Source organism: Mustela nivalis (assembly GCF_964662115.1).
Source record: "Mustela nivalis genome assembly, chromosome: 1".
Classification (NCBI taxonomy): Eukaryota; Metazoa; Chordata; class Mammalia; order Carnivora; family Mustelidae; genus Mustela; species Mustela nivalis.
Genome location: NC_139020.1, coordinates 162183703 through 162201893, shown reverse-complemented (window position 1 = coordinate 162201893; position 18191 = coordinate 162183703). Strand labels below are relative to the sequence as shown.

The 18191-nt window shown below is 40.3% G+C and overlaps 1 protein-coding gene and 1 pseudogene across 6 annotated transcripts in view; one reads left to right on the top strand and one right to left on the bottom strand.

Annotated features, from left to right (window-relative positions):
- The window catches only part of LOC309873060 (uncharacterized protein C3orf20), a 90536-nt gene that overhangs the window by 59130 nt on the left and 13215 nt on the right, over positions 1-18191 (bottom strand). For 4 of the 5 annotated variants that reach the window (XM_082748013.1, XM_082748011.1, XM_082748010.1 and 1 more), the window contains 3 exons: positions 15211-15330; positions 6760-6901; positions 5435-5722 (listed from right to left, as the gene is read on the bottom strand). In XM_082748013.1, coding sequence (XP_082604139.1) covers positions 5435-5722; positions 6760-6901; positions 15211-15330 — 550 coding nt within the window. The remainder of the gene's footprint in view (positions 1-5434; positions 5723-6759; positions 6902-15210; positions 15331-18191) is intronic. The other variant, XM_082748014.1, reaches the window with a different exon arrangement.
- LOC309842349 (pyridoxal phosphate phosphatase PHOSPHO2 pseudogene) lies at positions 438-974 on the top strand (annotated as a pseudogene). Its single transcript has one exon. The product of its transcript is annotated as a pyridoxal phosphate phosphatase PHOSPHO2 pseudogene (transcript).

Genomic DNA, 18191 nt, shown 5'->3' with positions numbered 1-18191 from the left:
AGCAGCCACAAAGGCCAGGACAGCAGTTGACATTTTGGCTAGGACACTGAGGAGCCCTGGGAATCTGGCCCAGTCTCGTGCTCCCATCCTCATCCAACGTGCTCTTCACAGGGGATGACCCCCAACCAGGTGCTCACACCTACATTCAGGGAAGACTATCAGGTGTTCCACTGTAATAATGCTGGAGTTAGGAAATCTCCATTTCTTTGCTCCAAACCAGAAGACTTTGTTCTCTGCATACAGAGTAGGAGTAATGTACGTAGAAGCTGGCTGACATTTAAAGCTGAAGATTATCATGACTGTTTAACATAAGCTCTATTCTGAAGTAAAACTAATTGTCTTGGAAATACTATGTTGGTTTCATTTTGAGTGCTTAGAGAATCATCCCCACAAGAACACAATATACTGGTAACTCAAATTTGCTTTTGGAACCATGAAAACTGCTCATTTTTTGTTTTGACAATACAATCATAGATGACAATAGTGACACCTGGATTGTACAGTGCACTCCAGAGAAAAATCTTCTACAAAATTCTTATGAAAAAGGGTTCAGGGAAGAATCTTTTAAGTATTTGGAAGTTGCCAGTATAAGAGAAGATGAAGTGAAAAAAGCAGGGACATCAATATCTTTCATTCTAGGGATGGTGGAACTTTTGAACTTTATAAGGAAGGACAAGGATAAATTTTACTGCATCATTATTTCAGATTCAAAATCAGTTTCCATATATTGGGCTTTAGGAGCCACCAGTTTTCATGATGTGTTTGATAAAGTATTTGCAAATCCAGCAGTTTTTGATAACAAAGGTCATCTCACTGAAAAATTATCAAACTCATTCTTGCAATTAGGTGCCCAGAGAATCTTTGCAAAAATGTAGTTTTGGTAGAATTTGTAGATTCAGTTACAACTTGTGAATTATATACAAGTTTTTAATATAGGTGATGTAAAAATTGATGCCTGTTCAGTAACTATTTAAAAGAAGAATGGGACACCTGGGTGGCTCGGTTGGTTGGGCAGCTGCCTTCGGCTCAGGTCATGATTCCAGCGTCCTAGGATCGAGTCCCACATCGGGCTCCTTGCTCCGCAGGGAGCCTGCTTCTCCCTCTGACTCTGCCCTCCACTCTATCTGCCTGTGCTCGCTCTCACTCGCTTGCTCTCTGACCAAAAAAAAAAAAAAAAAAAAAAAAAAGAATGATGTTGCCATGCCATGGAAAAGATATACTTTAGAAAAAACTCTTTCCAAAATGTCTCAAAATCTTGAACCTATGGAATAATCTGTTGTAGTTTGGTTTTTGTGTATTGAAATAATTTCTCATTTATAATTTTTAATAAAGGAGTAATATGTCAACAGCATTATGGGATGATGTGAAAGCAGCTCAGGAAGAAATTTATAGCTATAAATACCCACATTAAAAGAGAAGATCTCAAATCAAAAACCATAATTTTCACCTTAGGAACTAGAAAAAGAAGAGAAAACTGAAGTTAAAACTAGCCAAAGGGAGGAAATAATAAAGATTAGAAAAGAGAAAAATAGAACAGAGAAAAGAACATCACTGGGAAGAACAAATAAAACCAAAAGTTGATTCTTTGAAAAGATCAAAAAAATTGAGAAACCTTTAATTAGATTGAGTTAGAGAAAAAGGAAAATTCAGATTCCTAAAATCATAAAGTGGAGACTTTACTATTGACTTTACAGAAATAAAAAAAACACACACATCATAAGAGATGTATATGAACAATTGTATATCTACAAGTGATATAGTCCATTTGTAAAAAATAAATCCTAGAAACACACAAAGGAAGTTGCAGGATACAAAATCAACACACAGAAACCAGTTGTCCCTCATGAACATGGGATGTCTTTCCATTTATCTCAGTCTTCTTTAATATATTTCAACAGTATTTTGTAGTTTTTGTTGTAGAAGTCTGATACCTCCTTGGTTAAATTTATTCCAAAGTATTTTATACTTTTGGATGCTAGTGTAAATGACATTATTTCCTTTGGTTCATCACTTTTTTATTCTTGCAGCTGTTCATAGAGCATTTCACATAATTTGTTGTTAGTATTCAAGGATTGGCAGTTCATGGCAAAATGTCCCACAGTGACCTATAGATATTCAACACAATTCATATAGAAATTTCATCTGTTCTTACAAAAACAGGAAATTTGATTTTAAAAATCATATGGACTTGCACAGGACCCCAAATAACCAAAATAATCTTGAAAAAAGAAAAAGGTGAGTCAAACTTCCTAATTTCAACACTTCACTACAAAGCTACAATAATCAAAACACTGTAGCACTGACATACAGATCAATGGACTAGAACTGAGAGTCCAAAAATAAACTCATGTATCAACAATTGACTGATCTTCAACAAGGGTGCCAAGACCATTCAATGGCAAAAGAATAGTCTCCTCAAGAAATAGAGATGGGACAACTGGATATCACTTGAGAAAGGATGGAGTTGGATCCTGATCTCACACCATATGTAAAAATCAACTGAAAATGGATCAAAGACCTAAACGTAAGACCTGTAAACCATTAAACTCTTAGAAGACAATACAGGCATAAGGATAGTTTCATGGATATGAAACCCAAAGCAGAAGGAACAAAAAAAGAAAGGAAAAGAAAAGAAAAATTGGACTTCATAAAAATTAAAAATGTCTATACTTCAAGAGAATGAAAGAGTATTTCATACTATCAAGAGAATGAAAAAACACCCCACAGGATGGGAAAAAAGTTGTAAATCATTTATCAGATAAGGATCTAGTATCTATAATATATAAACAACCCTTGGAACTCAATAAGTAATGGACAATAAAAAAATGGGTGAAGGACTTGAATACACATTTCTACAAAGATGATATGCCAAGAAGGCACATGAAGATGCTTGAAATCATTAGTTATTAGGAAAACCATTCAAAGCCACAATGAGATATTACTTTACATCCACTAGAGTGGCTGGAATTTAAAAATTGGAAAATATCAAGTATAGTCAAGAATGTGGAGAACCTGGAACTCTTACAGATTGTAGGCGGGAATATAGCACAGTGGCACAGAGCCACTGGGGAAAACATTTTGGAGGGCCTTAAATAAATTAAACATAGAACTACTATATGACCCAGTAATTCCACTCCTATGTATAGTCCCAAAAGAATTAAAAACAGGTGTTCACAGTAGCCCAATGGTGGGGAAAACCTAATGTCCATAAACAAATGAATGGATTAGAAGAAAGTGGAACATCCATATAATAGAATATTATTCAGCCACAAAAAGGAAATTGTGAGTTGTGCCATAATGTGTGACCCTTGAAAACATTATGCTCAGTGAAAGAAGCCAGACACAAAAGGTCACATATGGTAGGATTTATAAGATGTCCAGAAGAGGCAAATCAAAAGAGACAAAAACATATTGGTGGTTGCTAGGTCTAGGGTAGGGGAAAACAGAAAGTGATGGCTGAATGGGCATAGGGTTTTCTTTTGGGGTGATGAAAAGTTTGTGGAACTTGAGACAAGTGATGGAAGCATCACTGTAAATGCATTGACTGCCACTCAATTGGATATACCCCAATTTTAAAAAGGAGGCACTGTTGTATAGTAAAATGTGGATGAACCTTGAAGACATAATGGTGAGGGAAAGAAGCCAGATACAAAAGGCCACATGCTGCATGATCCCATTTATACGAACTATCTGGAACAGGTAAATGCAAAGAAGCAAAAAGCATGTTAGTGGTCGCCAGGAACTGTAGGGGAGGGGAAACGGGGAGCGTCTGCTTAACAAACATGGGGTTTGCTTTCAGGGTGATGAAAAAGCCCTGGAACTAGGTTGTGGAGATGGCTGCTCAGCATTATGAGTATAGTTCATGCTATTCAATTACACACTTTAAGCTGGTTAAAATGAGAAATTTTATGCAATGTACATTTTTTCATATTTAAAAAAAAATAAGTACCTCAGAGTATTTCTAAGGGAACAGTGCTAAGCACAGTGAATAAAGTTTGTTTTAAGTATGATGAGTCCGTGCATAGGAAAAAAGGCTTTGAGGGAAGTTTGATGGGAGAATCAGCAGTTGTGGGAAGATATCTGGGAGATGCTGACAATGGAGGGAATGACACCCAAATGAAATGAATACTGGGATGGTTCTGGGGTGTGATGTGGACAAAGAACAAACCAACTGGGGCTGGCAGCTTTCTGGCAAGTGAAGCCCAGAGAGATGAAGTGACCTGGCAGGGACACCAAGAAGAACTGGGCCTAGAACCCAGCCTCTTGGGACTTTCAAAGATGAAATGCGTTGGAGGATAGGATGTGGTCACTGGTGGCATATGGGTCAAGCATGCCAGTAGCAGGGCCTGCAGGTTTGGGGTGGTCCCACCTGAGGGGACCTCGGGATTCTGGGACAGAGGGAAGAGGAGGAGGGCTGTGCTCTAGGTCACCCACTGTGGTTCTGCTGATAGCAACAGAATTCACACAGTTTCTCGAGCTCAGGGAGATGATCCTATTCAAGGCAATGAAGAATCAGGAAAGGGGGGTGGGAGAGCCCATGACTCCCAGTAAGCAGCAGTTACCCTGGAAGGAGTTTGCTGTGTTCAATATCACAGGCCTCCCTGGAAGCAGGGCCAAGAGGAGTGTGATGAATGGATTCATTTACGGTCAGAGAAACAATAGGATGCCTTTGACAAGGCACTTAAATTCTGAATTCCCAGTTCAGCTGGAGAAGAGGCCAAATGAAGTGAGGGCGGGGGGCGGTGGGGGGGGGGGGCTACTGGCGGGCAGGCTTGGCTTGGCAGCCTATTTGACAGTTCAGAGAGCTCCCTCTCTTCCAAAGGTATGGGACACCGAGTACCCTGTGGTTTTATTATTAAACAAGGCCATCTTCCTTCCCCCCATCTCCTGCTCTCTGCTCCACGAAAGAATCCTGGGAGGCCAAACAATTGCGCCAGGAGGACAGACCTAAATAGAGGTGAAGTGGCCCTGAATCAAGGCCTGGCTCTGCCACCAAATTCCTTTTGTGACACTGAAGTGAGTGACACCATCCATTCCTACAAGGAAGGGACAGGGATGTCTGGCTTAGTGGCTCCTCTTTTTGATGTCTCCTCCAACTCAGACTGCAAAACCTAGAATCAGCCTCAGAGCCTTGCTGCCAAATGGGCTGGGCATCCGGTCCAGCCACACTGTCTGTTGGAGAGTGGGCAACAGGACTCCTGCAAGGAACACAGGGGTCCGAGGCGGCTTCTTGATGCATTGCTTCCCACCCAGACATTCTCCAAAGGGAGCCCTCTCTGACCTGAACAAAAAATGCCTAATATCCTAAAGAACACATCACCAGGCTTTTCTGGTCAGTTGAAAAGCCAAAGTAAACGCTCAGGCTTATTCAAACCCAGGGCTTTTCTGGAGCTGAGTTGCTGGGGAGAAGGGGCAGCAGCAAATAAAAGGATACTACACAAAGGAGGACCCATCATAGAAGGCGTAATGGAACTTGATGATCTTCTTGGATACCTTCCACTCTTGAGAATGCCGGACAAAGTGAGGGTGGTGGTAGGCGGGAGGCTGGTGAAGGGTGGAAGCGGAGGTCTGAGCACCTGAAGGGTGAGGGTGGTGGGAGCTCGGGGTCTGAGCATCCCCTTTCAGGGCTGACATTAGATGAGGGGGCACCTTTGCCCTGTAGTTGCGAAAGATCAGGGGGCAGGAGAAAGTCCTCCCTTTCCACGAGGCCCTTTCCGCTTCTCTGCAGGGAAGGAGACCAACATATCTTCTAGCCACTTGGCTCTTACTCACCAGGAACACTCTCTCTACAGCCCCTGCCCAGTTCCCAAGACTCCCATCCCATTTCCCTGTCCCCAGAGCACCTCTGCCTGCCCCATTCCCCCCTATCCTTAAAAGCAGGAGTTTTAGGTAGAACTGGGAAACTGTCCTCTGAAGCTAGTCTCTGCCTAACTTCTACCTTCAGCCATAGGGTAAGGACCCATGGAGTGGGACCGAGTACAGAAGGGGGACCTGGTAGGGGAGCTGGAGGTGCTGCACACTCCCCACTCCTGAAGTTATAAAAGAGCTTCCTTCCAGAATATCACAATAAGGGGCAAGCTGGGTGGTTTCCCTCCTCGCGTGTTCTGTAGCTGCATTAATGGCCCAGGGGAGCCCAAGACGTCTGCCTTAAATGGGGCTAGGTTTTAAATCCTTTATGACCAATGGTCTGAATCTTTGGAGAAATATAGACTAACTTGCTAAGACTCGTGGGACCCAGAATCATAGATATCATTAATCATCCATGTCAATGTTTTTTTTTTTTTTTCCTCTGAAAGGATTTTTGCTGCTGCTATTGTTATAGGAAAACATCTGACAAATTATGTTAAGAAATAAATGTTCAGGGCACAAAGCCTTAAAAGTGTAAGGAGCCCTGCAAATTGTGAGGAGGCAAAGATCAATGCCCTGGTGTCAGGTCCACCAAACTGTGGGACCTCTGGCAATGGCTTACCTACTCATCTGCTTGGGCTGCCTCAGTTTCCTCATCTGCAAAATGGGCATACCTCCTCTTCCTCATCAGGTTGTAGTAAGGACTGAAAAGGACTGTGTGGGGGGAGAGACTGGGAATGGGAGAGTATGTGAGGGACAGCCATGACCCCTGATACTGTCGTTGGGGGCACTGGGTAGCTAGCGCTTCCTGGCACTGCTCAGGCACTTCTGTGAATTCCCCTTCATGCACAAACAGGTAGCTGGTGGTCATACCCAACTCTCAATTCTGCCCCCAACCACTGAGGTGCTCACATATGGCGACACATCTCCTGCAGCTTCTCCCGGACCTCAGGGCAGGGATCGCTGAACTCCACGCTGTCAGAGGCAGACATTCCAGCTCCTCGTGGAAAGGACGACACGGTTATGTCTTCTAAGTTTTTTGATTTACCTGTTACTGGAGAGTAAGAGGTTAGAGAGGGGGTTTTAGGGAGTGGTTTCTTAAGACATCATGCTCAGATGGGGGATGCGGTGGCAGGGAGAGCAGGAGAGCAGTATCTTCGGATGGTCAAAGTAACTGTGGGCATCATTCATGGTTTCCAGGTACAGGAATCCCTGGCAGGTCACTTGTAACACAGAGACGTTGCTCTGCAAGTCAATTAAGCATGCATAAGGAACAAATGTGTGCAGAGTGATGAGCCCAGCCATGTTTCCCCAGGACGGCCTGTGCACATGACTGCCATGGGGGCTGAAGTGATTCTCTTCTGACACTTCTGATTAAAGACAGAAGGTCTCAGGGGCCACTGGGTGGCTCAATCGGTTGGTTGTGTCTGACTCTTGATTTTGGCTCAGGTCATGATCTCAGGGTTGTAAGATCAAGCCCTCCATCAAGCTCCAGCTTTGTGTAGAGCCTGCTTGAGATTCTCTCCCAAGGCACCTGGGTGGTATAGTCGGTTAAGCATCTGACTGTTGCTTTTTGCTGAGGTCATGATCTCAGGATTGTGGGATTGAGCCCCATGTGGAGTCCTAAATGGAATCCCTCGTGGAGCCCTGCATCAGACTCTACGCTCGGTGGGAAGTCTGCTCCTTTCCCTCTGCCTATCCCCTACCCCCCTACACACACACACACACACACACACACACACACTCTCTCTCTCTCTCTCTCTCAAAAACAAACAAACAAACAAACAAACAAACAAAAAGGCAGAATGTCTCAACTCCATCTCAATCAACTGTAACACTTTTCTGATGTTGGCTAACCTCAGACCTTCAATGAAGGGTAGTGTATATCAACTGAGACTTGGACTGAAATTATTTTTTTATATATATATTGTGGTTAAATACACTTCACAAAAATTTACCATCCTTACCATTCTTACTGTGGACAGCCCCGTGGTATTAAATACATTTACACTGTTGTATACCCATTGTTGATTTAGTCTGAATTATAATTATCAGATATATGATTTATAAATATTTTCTCCCATTCTGCCTTTTTACTCTATGGATAGTGTCTTTCAACATACAAAATTTAACATTTTCACAAAGTCCAATTTGTCTGTTTTTAAATTTTATTTTTTAAATTTCTTTTCAGTGTTCCAGAATTCATTGTTTATGCACCACACCCAGTGCTCCATGCAATATGTGCCCTCCACAATTTGTCTATTTTGTTGTTGTTGTTGCTGTACTATATCCAAGAAATCATTGCCAAGTCCAGTGTCATGAAATTTTGCCTATATTTTCTTCTAAGAATTTTATTGTTTTAGGTCTTGTATTTAGTACCTTGTTCCATTTTGAGTTAATTTTCAGATATGGTTTTAGGTAAAGATCCAACTTCATTCATTTGCTAGTGGAAATCCAGTTTTCTCAGTGCTATTTGTTGAAAAGACTGGATACCCCATTAAATGGTCTTAGCATCCTTGTCAAAACTGACCATATATACAAAGATTTATTCCTGGAGTCTCTCTTCTATTTTGTTGGTATATACATCTGTCTTTACATCAATACCATGCCATTTTGATTACTGTATCTTTGTAGTAAGTAATGAAATCAGGAAATGTGAGTCCTCCAATTTTTTCTTGTTTTTTTTAAGATTGTTTTGGTTCTTCAGGGGTCCCTTAAGATTCTATATGTATTTTAAGATAAATTTTCCTATTTCTATAAAAAAAATCATTGGGATTTTCATAGGGATTGCTTTGAATCTGTAGATCAGTCTGGATAGTATTAACATTTTAACAATCTTAACTCTTCCAATTCATAAACATAGCATATGTTTCCATTTATTTGTTTCTTCTTTAATTACTCCCAGCAATGCTTTGCAGTTTTCATTGTACAAGTCTTTCATTTCCTTGGTTAAGTTAATTCCTAAATATTTGCTCTTTTTTCTGCTATTGGAATTGTTTTGTAATTTCCTTTTCAGAGTGTTCATTGTTTGCATATGGAAATGAATGGATTTGTGTGTTATATCCTGCTACTTTGATGAATTCATTTATTCTAACAGGTTTTATTGTGTAGAATCTTCATGGTTTTCTGTATGAAAGATCATATTATCTGCAAACAGATAATTTAAATTCTTCCTTTCTAATTTGAATGTCTTTTATTCCCCTTTCTTGTCAATCTTGCTTTGGCTAGGACTTCCAGTTTGGTATTGAATAGAAAGGAGTGAAAGTGGATATCTTTGCCTTGTTTCTGATCTTAAAAGCTTTCAGTCTTCCACTACAGAGTATGTTTATGTCTTTATGTTTTTCATATATGACTTTTACCATGTGAAGGTAGTTTACTTCTATTTAATTCACTTTTTTTAAATCATGAAAGGGTGTTGAATTGTCAAATGATTTTTCTGCATCATTTGAGATGATCTTGTGGTTTTTCCCCTTCACTCTGTGACTGAGTTTTGTGTGTTGAACCACCCTTGCATTCCAAGAATAAATCCTGCTTGGTGTCATGGTGTATAATTCCTAATGTGCTGTTGAACTCTGTTGTTAGTGTTTTGTTGAATATTTTTGATTCAACATAAAGGATATTGTCTGTGGTTTTCTTTTGTTGTAATGCCTCTGTTTGATGCTAGCTTCACAGAATGAGTTTGGAAGTGTTCCCTCTTCATTTTTTGGAAAAGTTTGAGAATGATTGTAATTAGTTCTTAAAATCTTTGGTAGAATTTGCCACGAAAGCTCTCAAATCTAGGACTTTTCTTTGTTGGGAGTCTTTTTTTTTTTTTTTTTTAAGATTTATTTATTTACCTTAGAGAGAGTGTGAGTTGGGGGGAGCGGCAGAGAGGGAGGGAGACAAGCAAACTCCTGGCCAAGTAGGGAGCTCGATGTGGGGCTCAACCACAGGACCCTGAGATCATGACCTGAGCTGAAACCAAGAATCAGATGCTCAACTTACTGAGCCATCCAGGTGCCCCTTTGTTGGAGATTTTTGATTATTGATTTAATCTCTTTAGTATCTATAGGTCTATCAAAATTTTCTACTTCTTTCTGATTCAGTTTGTGTAGGTTTTGTGTTTCTAGAAATCTGTCCATTTCATGCAAGTTATCCAATTTGTTGGTGTAGAATTGTTCATTGTATGCTATCATAATCTTTTTTTTTTTTTTGGTAGAATCAGCGGTAGAGTACCCACTTTCAATTCATTTTAGTAATTGAGTCTTATCTCTTTTTTCCTTAGTTGATCTAGCTAAAAGTTTATCAATCATGTTGATCTTTTCAAAGAATCAACTTTTGATTTCAGTGGCTTTTTAATTCTCTCATTTCTCTCTGTTCTAATCTTTATTCTTTCCGTTTCTAGCTTTGGTTTTAATTTTTATTTTTCTAGTTCCTTAAGTTGTAAATTTGGGCTTTTTAATATGATATCTTTCTTGTCTTTAAATGTAATCATTTGTGACTATAAATTCTCTCCCTTGGCACTACTTCTGCTGTATCCTGTAAGTTTTGGTTTATGATGTTCTCATTTTCATTCATCTCTAAATATTTTCTAACTGCTCTTGTTTCTTCTTTCATGTGTTGGTTGTTTAAGAATGTTATTTACAGGGCACCTGGGTGGCTCAGTTGGTTAAGCATCTGACTCTTGATTTTGGCTCAGGTCATGATCTCAGGGTCATGAAATTGAGCCCCGTATCAGGCTCTGCTCTCAGTGCAAGTCAGCTTGAATTTCCCTCTCCCGCCTCCTTTTCCCTGCTCTCTCTCTCTCTTTCTCTAAAAATAAGTAAAACATTTAAAGTATGTATTATTTACTTTCCACAATATTGTGATTTTTTTTTCTAATTTTCCTTCCATTATTGCTTTCTAACTTCATCCTACTCTGGTCAGAAAAGATGCTCTCCTTTAATTGATTGAGACAATCTGTGGCCTAACATATGGCCTCTTCCGAAAAATGGCCCATGTGCACTTGAGAAGAATGTATATTGTTTTTGTTGTTTTCTAATTGATTTATTGTGTTATTTAAGTCCTTTATTTCCTTATTTATCTTTTGCCTGGTTGTTTTTCCATTATTGTGAGAAGGGTATTGAAATTTCCAAACATTATTGTAGAACTGTCTTTAATCTGTCAGTTTTTGCTTCAGATAGTATTATGGTCTGTCATTAGGTGCACAAACATTTATATTATCTCTTTGTTGTATTAAAACTTTTATTAACACAGTGTGTCCTTTGTTTCCTGTAAACATTTTTGATTTAAAGTTTTTTGTCTGATACTTGTATCCCTGCTCTCTTTGGTTACTCTTTGCATAGAATATCTTTTTCCATCCTTTCTTTTTTCCTTTTTGAGAAATTTTAATTCAATTAGCCAACATATAAAACATCATTACTTTCAGATTTTTTCCCATTCTTTCACCTTCAACCTGTTTGAGTCTTTGGATCTCAAGTGACTCTCTTATAGACAGCATATTGTTGGATCATGTGTTCTTATCCATTCTGCCAATCTCTGCCTTTTGATTGGATAGTTTAATCCATTCAATTTAAAGTAATTGCTGATGAAGGACTTCTGTTATTGTAGTTTTTGTTTACTATATGCCTTATGGTTTTTGTCCCTCATATCTTTCAATACTGTTTCCTTTATATTGATTGTCATAAAAGGTTTAAATTCCTTTCTCATTTGCTTTTTGGTATATTCTATGGCTATTTTCTTTGTGGTTACATTGGGGATACCATGGGGACTTATATTTAACATCCTAAAGTTCTAAAACTCTAAATTGAATTTTTGCTAGCTTAACTTCAGTAACACAAAAAACCTCTCCTCTTTTACAGATTCATCCTCAACCCTTTCAGCCATCACAAGACCACAGCTTTACATACTATGTGCACCAAAACACAAAATAACAATGCTCTTAAATGTATGTCTTTTAAATTACGTAGTAAATAACAATTGTACTTACCAACCAGAGTTACAGTAATACTTTTACACTAATAATTTTTATTTAAACGTATGTCTCTTAAATCATGTAAAAAACAAAAAGTATAGTTACAAACCAGTTACAATAATACTAGCTTTTATAATTGCCCATATCTTTACTTTTATTGAGATCTTTATTTCTCCATACAACTTCAAGGTACTGTCTAGTGTCGTTTCATTTCATCTTGTGGGACTCCCTTGAGCACGTCTTGAAGGGTAGGTCTGGCAATCATGAACTCCCTTGGGTTTTGACAATCTGGGAAAATTTTAATAGTTCCCTCACTTTTGAAGGACAGTTTTGCTGAACATAGGATTCTTGGCTGACAGGTTTTGGGGTTTTTTCCCCCCCTTTTAGCACTCTGAATATACATGCCCAGAGGTCACATGCCTTGCAGCTTCCAAAGTTTCTGATAAGAAATCTGCTGATAATGTTGTTGAGAATTCCCTGGATGTAATGATTTGCTTTTCTCTTGCTGCTTTCCAGGTTCTCTGTCATGGTCTTTCGAAAGTTATAATGTGTCTTGGTGTGGGTCTCTTTGAGTTCATGTTGCCTAGAGTCTGTCAAGCTTCTCTGATGTTTATATTCACATCTTTCATCAAGTTTGGGAAGTTTTCAGCCAACATTTCCTCAAATATTCTCACTGTCCCTTTCTCTCTTCTTCTGAGACTCCCACAATGCACATGTATTCTTCTTGATGGTGTCCCACAGGTAACCTTAGGCTCCATTCATTTTATTAAAAACATTTTCTTTCTGTGCTTCAAATTCAGTAATTTCAACAGTTCTATCTTCAACTTTGCTTATTCTTTCTTCTGCCTGCTCAAATCTGTGGGTGGCAATGTTTTGTGCCTATTGCACTTATTTTCACAGTTAACCCCTTATGGCAAGTATTAGTTGGTGTAAGGATATGGTGACATGAAATCGTGGAGGTGGTCTTCCATGACTGAAATTCCAGGGACATCTGCTGAGGTCCACATGTTTCTGAGCCTCTGCTGCCCACCCAACTGGAGCCACATGCTCTCACTTAATATTTGCAGGCTCAACTTCATGAATGAAAACTGGTTCTAAGCCAAAGCCTCTGCTCAGCTCCTACTTCAAGCACCTCAGAATGAAGTCTTCTCACTGTCATCAAGCCTTGGGTTTTCTGGCTGGTGCTTGAATACCATCTCTGGTATCTGCACCATGACTGGCTTCTGGTCTCTTCCCCCAATCCTCCTGCCACCAAATACCAGAGGCCCAGCTAGCAGCTGGCTGACCTCCTGGAACATCTTCTAGTCTGACCATTCATGTCTGGCTTGGTCCTAGGTGCCCTGAGTTCTTGAGGATGACAGCCTCTTGTTCCAGCCAGGAACCATTGTTAATAGACTTCTCTCAGTTCTTCTTCATATTGCTGGGCTACTTTCCAGACATAGCTCAGGGAGTACGCTCAACTCTTGAAGCCTGTCTGCTCCAAGTGTGCCTGGCCCTAGAACTGCAAAGGGGGCAGTTGGTAAGGTATCATAGCACATGTGCATGAACAGATAACAGAGGTCCAAAATTCAAAGTGGTCTAAAGCCAGAATAATTCTACAATATGTCCAAACTGGGAAAGTAATTATTAGAGTGAAAATGGGCATCACTAATTGTTATGTCAGGAAAATAAGCATAAATTGGGACATTCCTGGGGAAGATACATCACATGGTTACTTATAAACTATTAGGAAAAGTTAACCATCCATTCTAGCATGCATGTATGAGATGAATTTCTGAACACATCAAGAACCTATAAGAAATGCAGCACTGTGAACACACATCTAGTGAGAACAATGCAATATCATGATGACAAATCACATCTTGGTAGGGTAGCAGAGGAAAACAGCCAGACAGACAAAGAGACAAACAGAAAGCAGCACCCTCAAGGTGATTAGAAAAACCATGAAATCTCAAGGGCGCCTGGGTGGCTCAGTGGGTTAAGCCGCTGCCTTCGGCTCAGGTCATGATCTCGGGGTCCTGGGATCGAGTCCCGCATCGGGCTCTCTGCTCAGCGGGGGGCCTGCTTCCCTCTCTCTCTCTCTCTGCCTGCCTCTCCATCTACTTGTGATTTCTCTCTGTCAAATAAATAAATAAATTCTTAAAAAAAAAAAAAAAAAAAAAAAAAAAAAAAGAAAAACCATGAAATCTCTGTGTATCTTGAAGATAACTTTGTTTTCTCTCAAAGGGATTGTGTTTAATTATGGCCAGTTCAGGAGTGGATATAATAAAACCAGGAGCACATAATGTAGGATGTTAGAAATGATGCTGTGGGTTACTGCAGGGGTAAAGGAACTGGGGAAACAGGACAGCTGAATCTACTTCAAGCAAGGAAGCTAAAGAAGTCAGCTCCATTTGGGAGGGTATTGTCTTAGAGTTCACATGTGTACCCCCAGGATTTAGAACAGTGAATGACAACTAGTAATTGTTCACTAAACATTTGTTCACTAACTGAAAGGATATAGGATCAGCTTGATATAGAGATGAGGCCTGGCAGAAGGCAAATCACACAGCCATGAGGATGGGTCAGAAGTAATATCCAAACTTCTCAACTTCCAGACTTACCTCCAGTGTCTGTGGGAATCAAATGGACCGTCTTTGAACATTCCCACCTTATCTGATCCTCCCACCACCTCTTTGCAAATACATGCCTCCCTTGCCTACCCCATTCCTCCATCTGCCATCACAGCTGGTTGAGTAAAGTGGTCGGGAGATAACCAGAAGTTCCATGAGACCCTGCCCTGCCCTCTCCAGCTCCAACTTCTTTCTCCTCTGAGCTTCTGGCTGCATGGTTGCTGCTATACTGTTTGGTCTCATCTGCCACCTGCTCTTTCTCTTAAGCCTTTCTTTCTGTTTTGTGTCTTCCTCAGTGGAAATAGCAGGGCCCTCTCTCTTTCTCTTCTTCCTTAACTGGCCCAATTGGAACATTCTGTTAGGTCTGGTATCCAAATGCCTCTCTTCAGATACTGGTTGTCCAACCTACTGTGAGAGCAGGAGCAACACAGATCTCTCTCTGAGGAGATGAGTTTGGGATACTGAAGGTGTGGAAGAGGTGGGTTTGATAGGGATGTTGTCCCAGGTGAATCAAGGACGTGTTTAAATGATGTGATGTGAATCACACCACCAGGAATGGAGGGCATGTAAACAGTCAAATGATGAGACTGCATTGCGGAGTGGCTGGGTTAGATATATCAAATTTCATGAGACAGAATCTGTCAATAGCTTCAGCCAACAACCAAGACAGCCATTAATCCTTCCTATCAGAAAACTAAATCAAGCCATCTCATCAACCTACACTGGGAATCCTCTATCCCTCTCTCCAGCTCCACCCCCAAAGATTGGCTAAGAGGTCTTGATGGGATCTTCTGTTACCTGTTTTCTTCTTGACTTCTCTTCCAGTTGAGAGGGAGAAGCTCAGACAGCCAGTGGAGGACTCATAAACAAGCTGGTAAGGCATGTTCACTCCCATGGCTGGAGTGTTCATGAAGGAATCTGGAGTGGAACACAAAGGGATTCTTTCTTCAACTTTTCAATTTTTATTTTATTTTTTTATTTTATAATTTTTTATTATTTTACTCACCATACAGTACATCATTGGTTTTTGATGGAGCATTCTATGATTCATTGTTTGCGTATAACACCCACTGCTCCACGCAATATGTGTCCTCCCTAATACTCATCACTGGGCTCTCACCCATCCCTCACCCCCGCTCCCTGCTAAAACCCTCAGTTTGATTCCTGGAGTCTAGTTTCTCATGGAAATCAGAGGGGGAGATGAACCATTTTTTTTTTTTTAACCAAAAATGTAATACGGACTTTCTGTTCTAGTGGTGTGGTAGAGTAGGTACTCTAAAGTGCCCTGGTTGTTACAAAACAACCAGATCTTGGAAGAAAAAGACTTCTTTAATGCATGAGGAGGCTCATAGAAACTAAGGGAAATCTTTGAGATTCCTTTCTACAGCCCCCCCCCCACTACAATATCCCTTAAGAGAGAAATGACACCAGTGCAGGAAGCAGGGACACCACAAAAGGTGACAGGATAACTGCGAGGGTAAATGCAGACATAAGTGCTGCACTAGGTGGCAAGAGTAACACCAGTCCATTCCCTTGTCCAAGGCACAGAAATCAGATGCTTCTTCAACAGATCAGTCTCTTGCAGAATCACACTGTCTCATGTAGAATCATTTGATATCTGACCACTTGAGAATTAAAATTTAGTACCCCTGGGGCTCCTGAGTGGCTCAATCAGTTAAGCATCTGACTCTTGAGCTCAGTTCAGGTCTAAAAAAAAAATAGTACCCCCATCACTAGTAGAAAATCTTTTTTTTTTTTTTAAAAGATTTTATTTATTTATTTGACAGATCACAAGTAGGCAAAGGCAGGCAGAGAGAGGAAGGGAAGCAGGCTCCCTGCTGAGCAGAGAGCCAGATGCGGGGCTCGATCCCAGGACACTGGGTTCATGACCTGAGCCGAAGGCAGAGGCTTTAACCCACTGAGCCACCCAGGCACCCCACTAGTAGAAAATCTTGATCACACTTACAAAAACCTCATCAAATCATTTGTTCATTCTTCCCCCAAATATGGTCATTTCACTGGTTAGGCATAAAATTGTTAGGAAATGTTAAGCAATTTATTACAGTTCATTCAAATTCATAAAGAAAATGGCAAACATGACCTCCTAAATAGGCAAAGACTGTAACCAGAGACTGCACACTGGATAATGCACACAGGCAAAAAATAACCTTCGCTAGTGATCCAAAAGTTGAAATCAGGACCAACTTTCAGTATTTTCTATTTTAGCAGAAATTAACAAAAGCTAACACTGATAAAGATAGGATAAAACTGGTCAACCATGCTAGTGTAGACAAAATCCATCTAGAAAACAGTATTTAGCAAGAGATGTACACATACTGAGACTTTCTGCTCCAGTAATCCCTCTTCTAGAAAATCAGTCTTTATAACCAATAGAAACCAAAGTTGCATATTACAGTGCATATTATACTAATGGTAAGAAACCTGAAAACATAAGCATTTGGTTAATTACAGAACATAAACATTAAAGTCTATATCCACTTAAAATGACAATTATTAAAAGCATATAACCATGATGGCAAACATCTGTGTCTCAGTATAGGAAACTGAGAAATAGGAAAATGGCAGTATTGTTAAAATACTTTTGGAGAGAGAGAGAGAGGGAGAGGGAGAGACAGATGGAAAAACCACAAAAGAGACAACAAAAATGAAAAATAGCTTTATGTAAAGATAGCAAGATTATTTGCTTTCTTTTTTTGTATATGTTTTACTTAATAATATTGCCATCAACTAAAAATCAAGGAGGAGTTTTCTTTCATGACATGGCAGGACTAGTATGTACTGGATAGGAGAAAAGGCAGAACGCAGGCTTACCATTACCACTAAGGACATGCTACCTTAGCAAGGGGAATATTCTGGCTATAGATTTAAGGGACGACTACTCCAGACCCAGTTACAGCTTTGGTCTACCTCATGTAATAAGATGGTCCAGAAAAAGAGAAGTCATGTAAAATAAATCAACAGGATTTGAATCTTCTTTTTAATGCCCCATGAGGGCTAATTTAAGGCCTTCCTGGATCAGTGCTTTTCTAAGAGAAATGGATCACACCTTCATTTATATTTTATTGGTTAGACTTTTTTTTTTTTTTTTTCAAACTCTAGACTTGTTTAAAGAGGAGTATCTGGAACACTCATGCCAAAAAGTGAGAGATTTCCTAGTGAGTATGGTGGAACAGTCTGCTAATGCAGCAGGATGCAGAAATCATCAAAGCCTCTCCAGAATTCAGCTCAGCTCTCTGCAAATTCTCCTGCACCAGATTAACCACAACCCACAAGGGATGCAGGAAACCACTGTATCACTGGTGAAAGTCTGCGATCCTGCAAGAATGCTCAAGCACCTTATGAGGAAGAATGCTAATGGTGAAAACCATTTTCTTTTCAAGGTGAGAGAACACTATATTCAGGTAGGAGGGCATCATGGGCAGGTCTGAGGGTGGGTAGCTGGGCTGGGTGGGACTTTCCTACCCATGCAACAGACCATCAGACAGTATCCCCCCTCAAATGAAATGGATCTCTAAGCTCTATATAGAACACAAGGTGCAGGAATCCATGTATGCTGATAACCATACATGTGCAGTCCAAATAAATGGCACAGTCAAATTGCCATCCTTGGGGGAAAAATGAGCTTCATGAGGTCAGTGGAAGTGATGTTGGAAAGCTGCTCAGCTCCCATGCAGAGCCTCTGATGCTGGCGCAGAGGAGCACATAAGCAGGGGGAGGGGCAGGGGGAGAGAAAAAACCTCAAGCAGGCTCCATGCTCA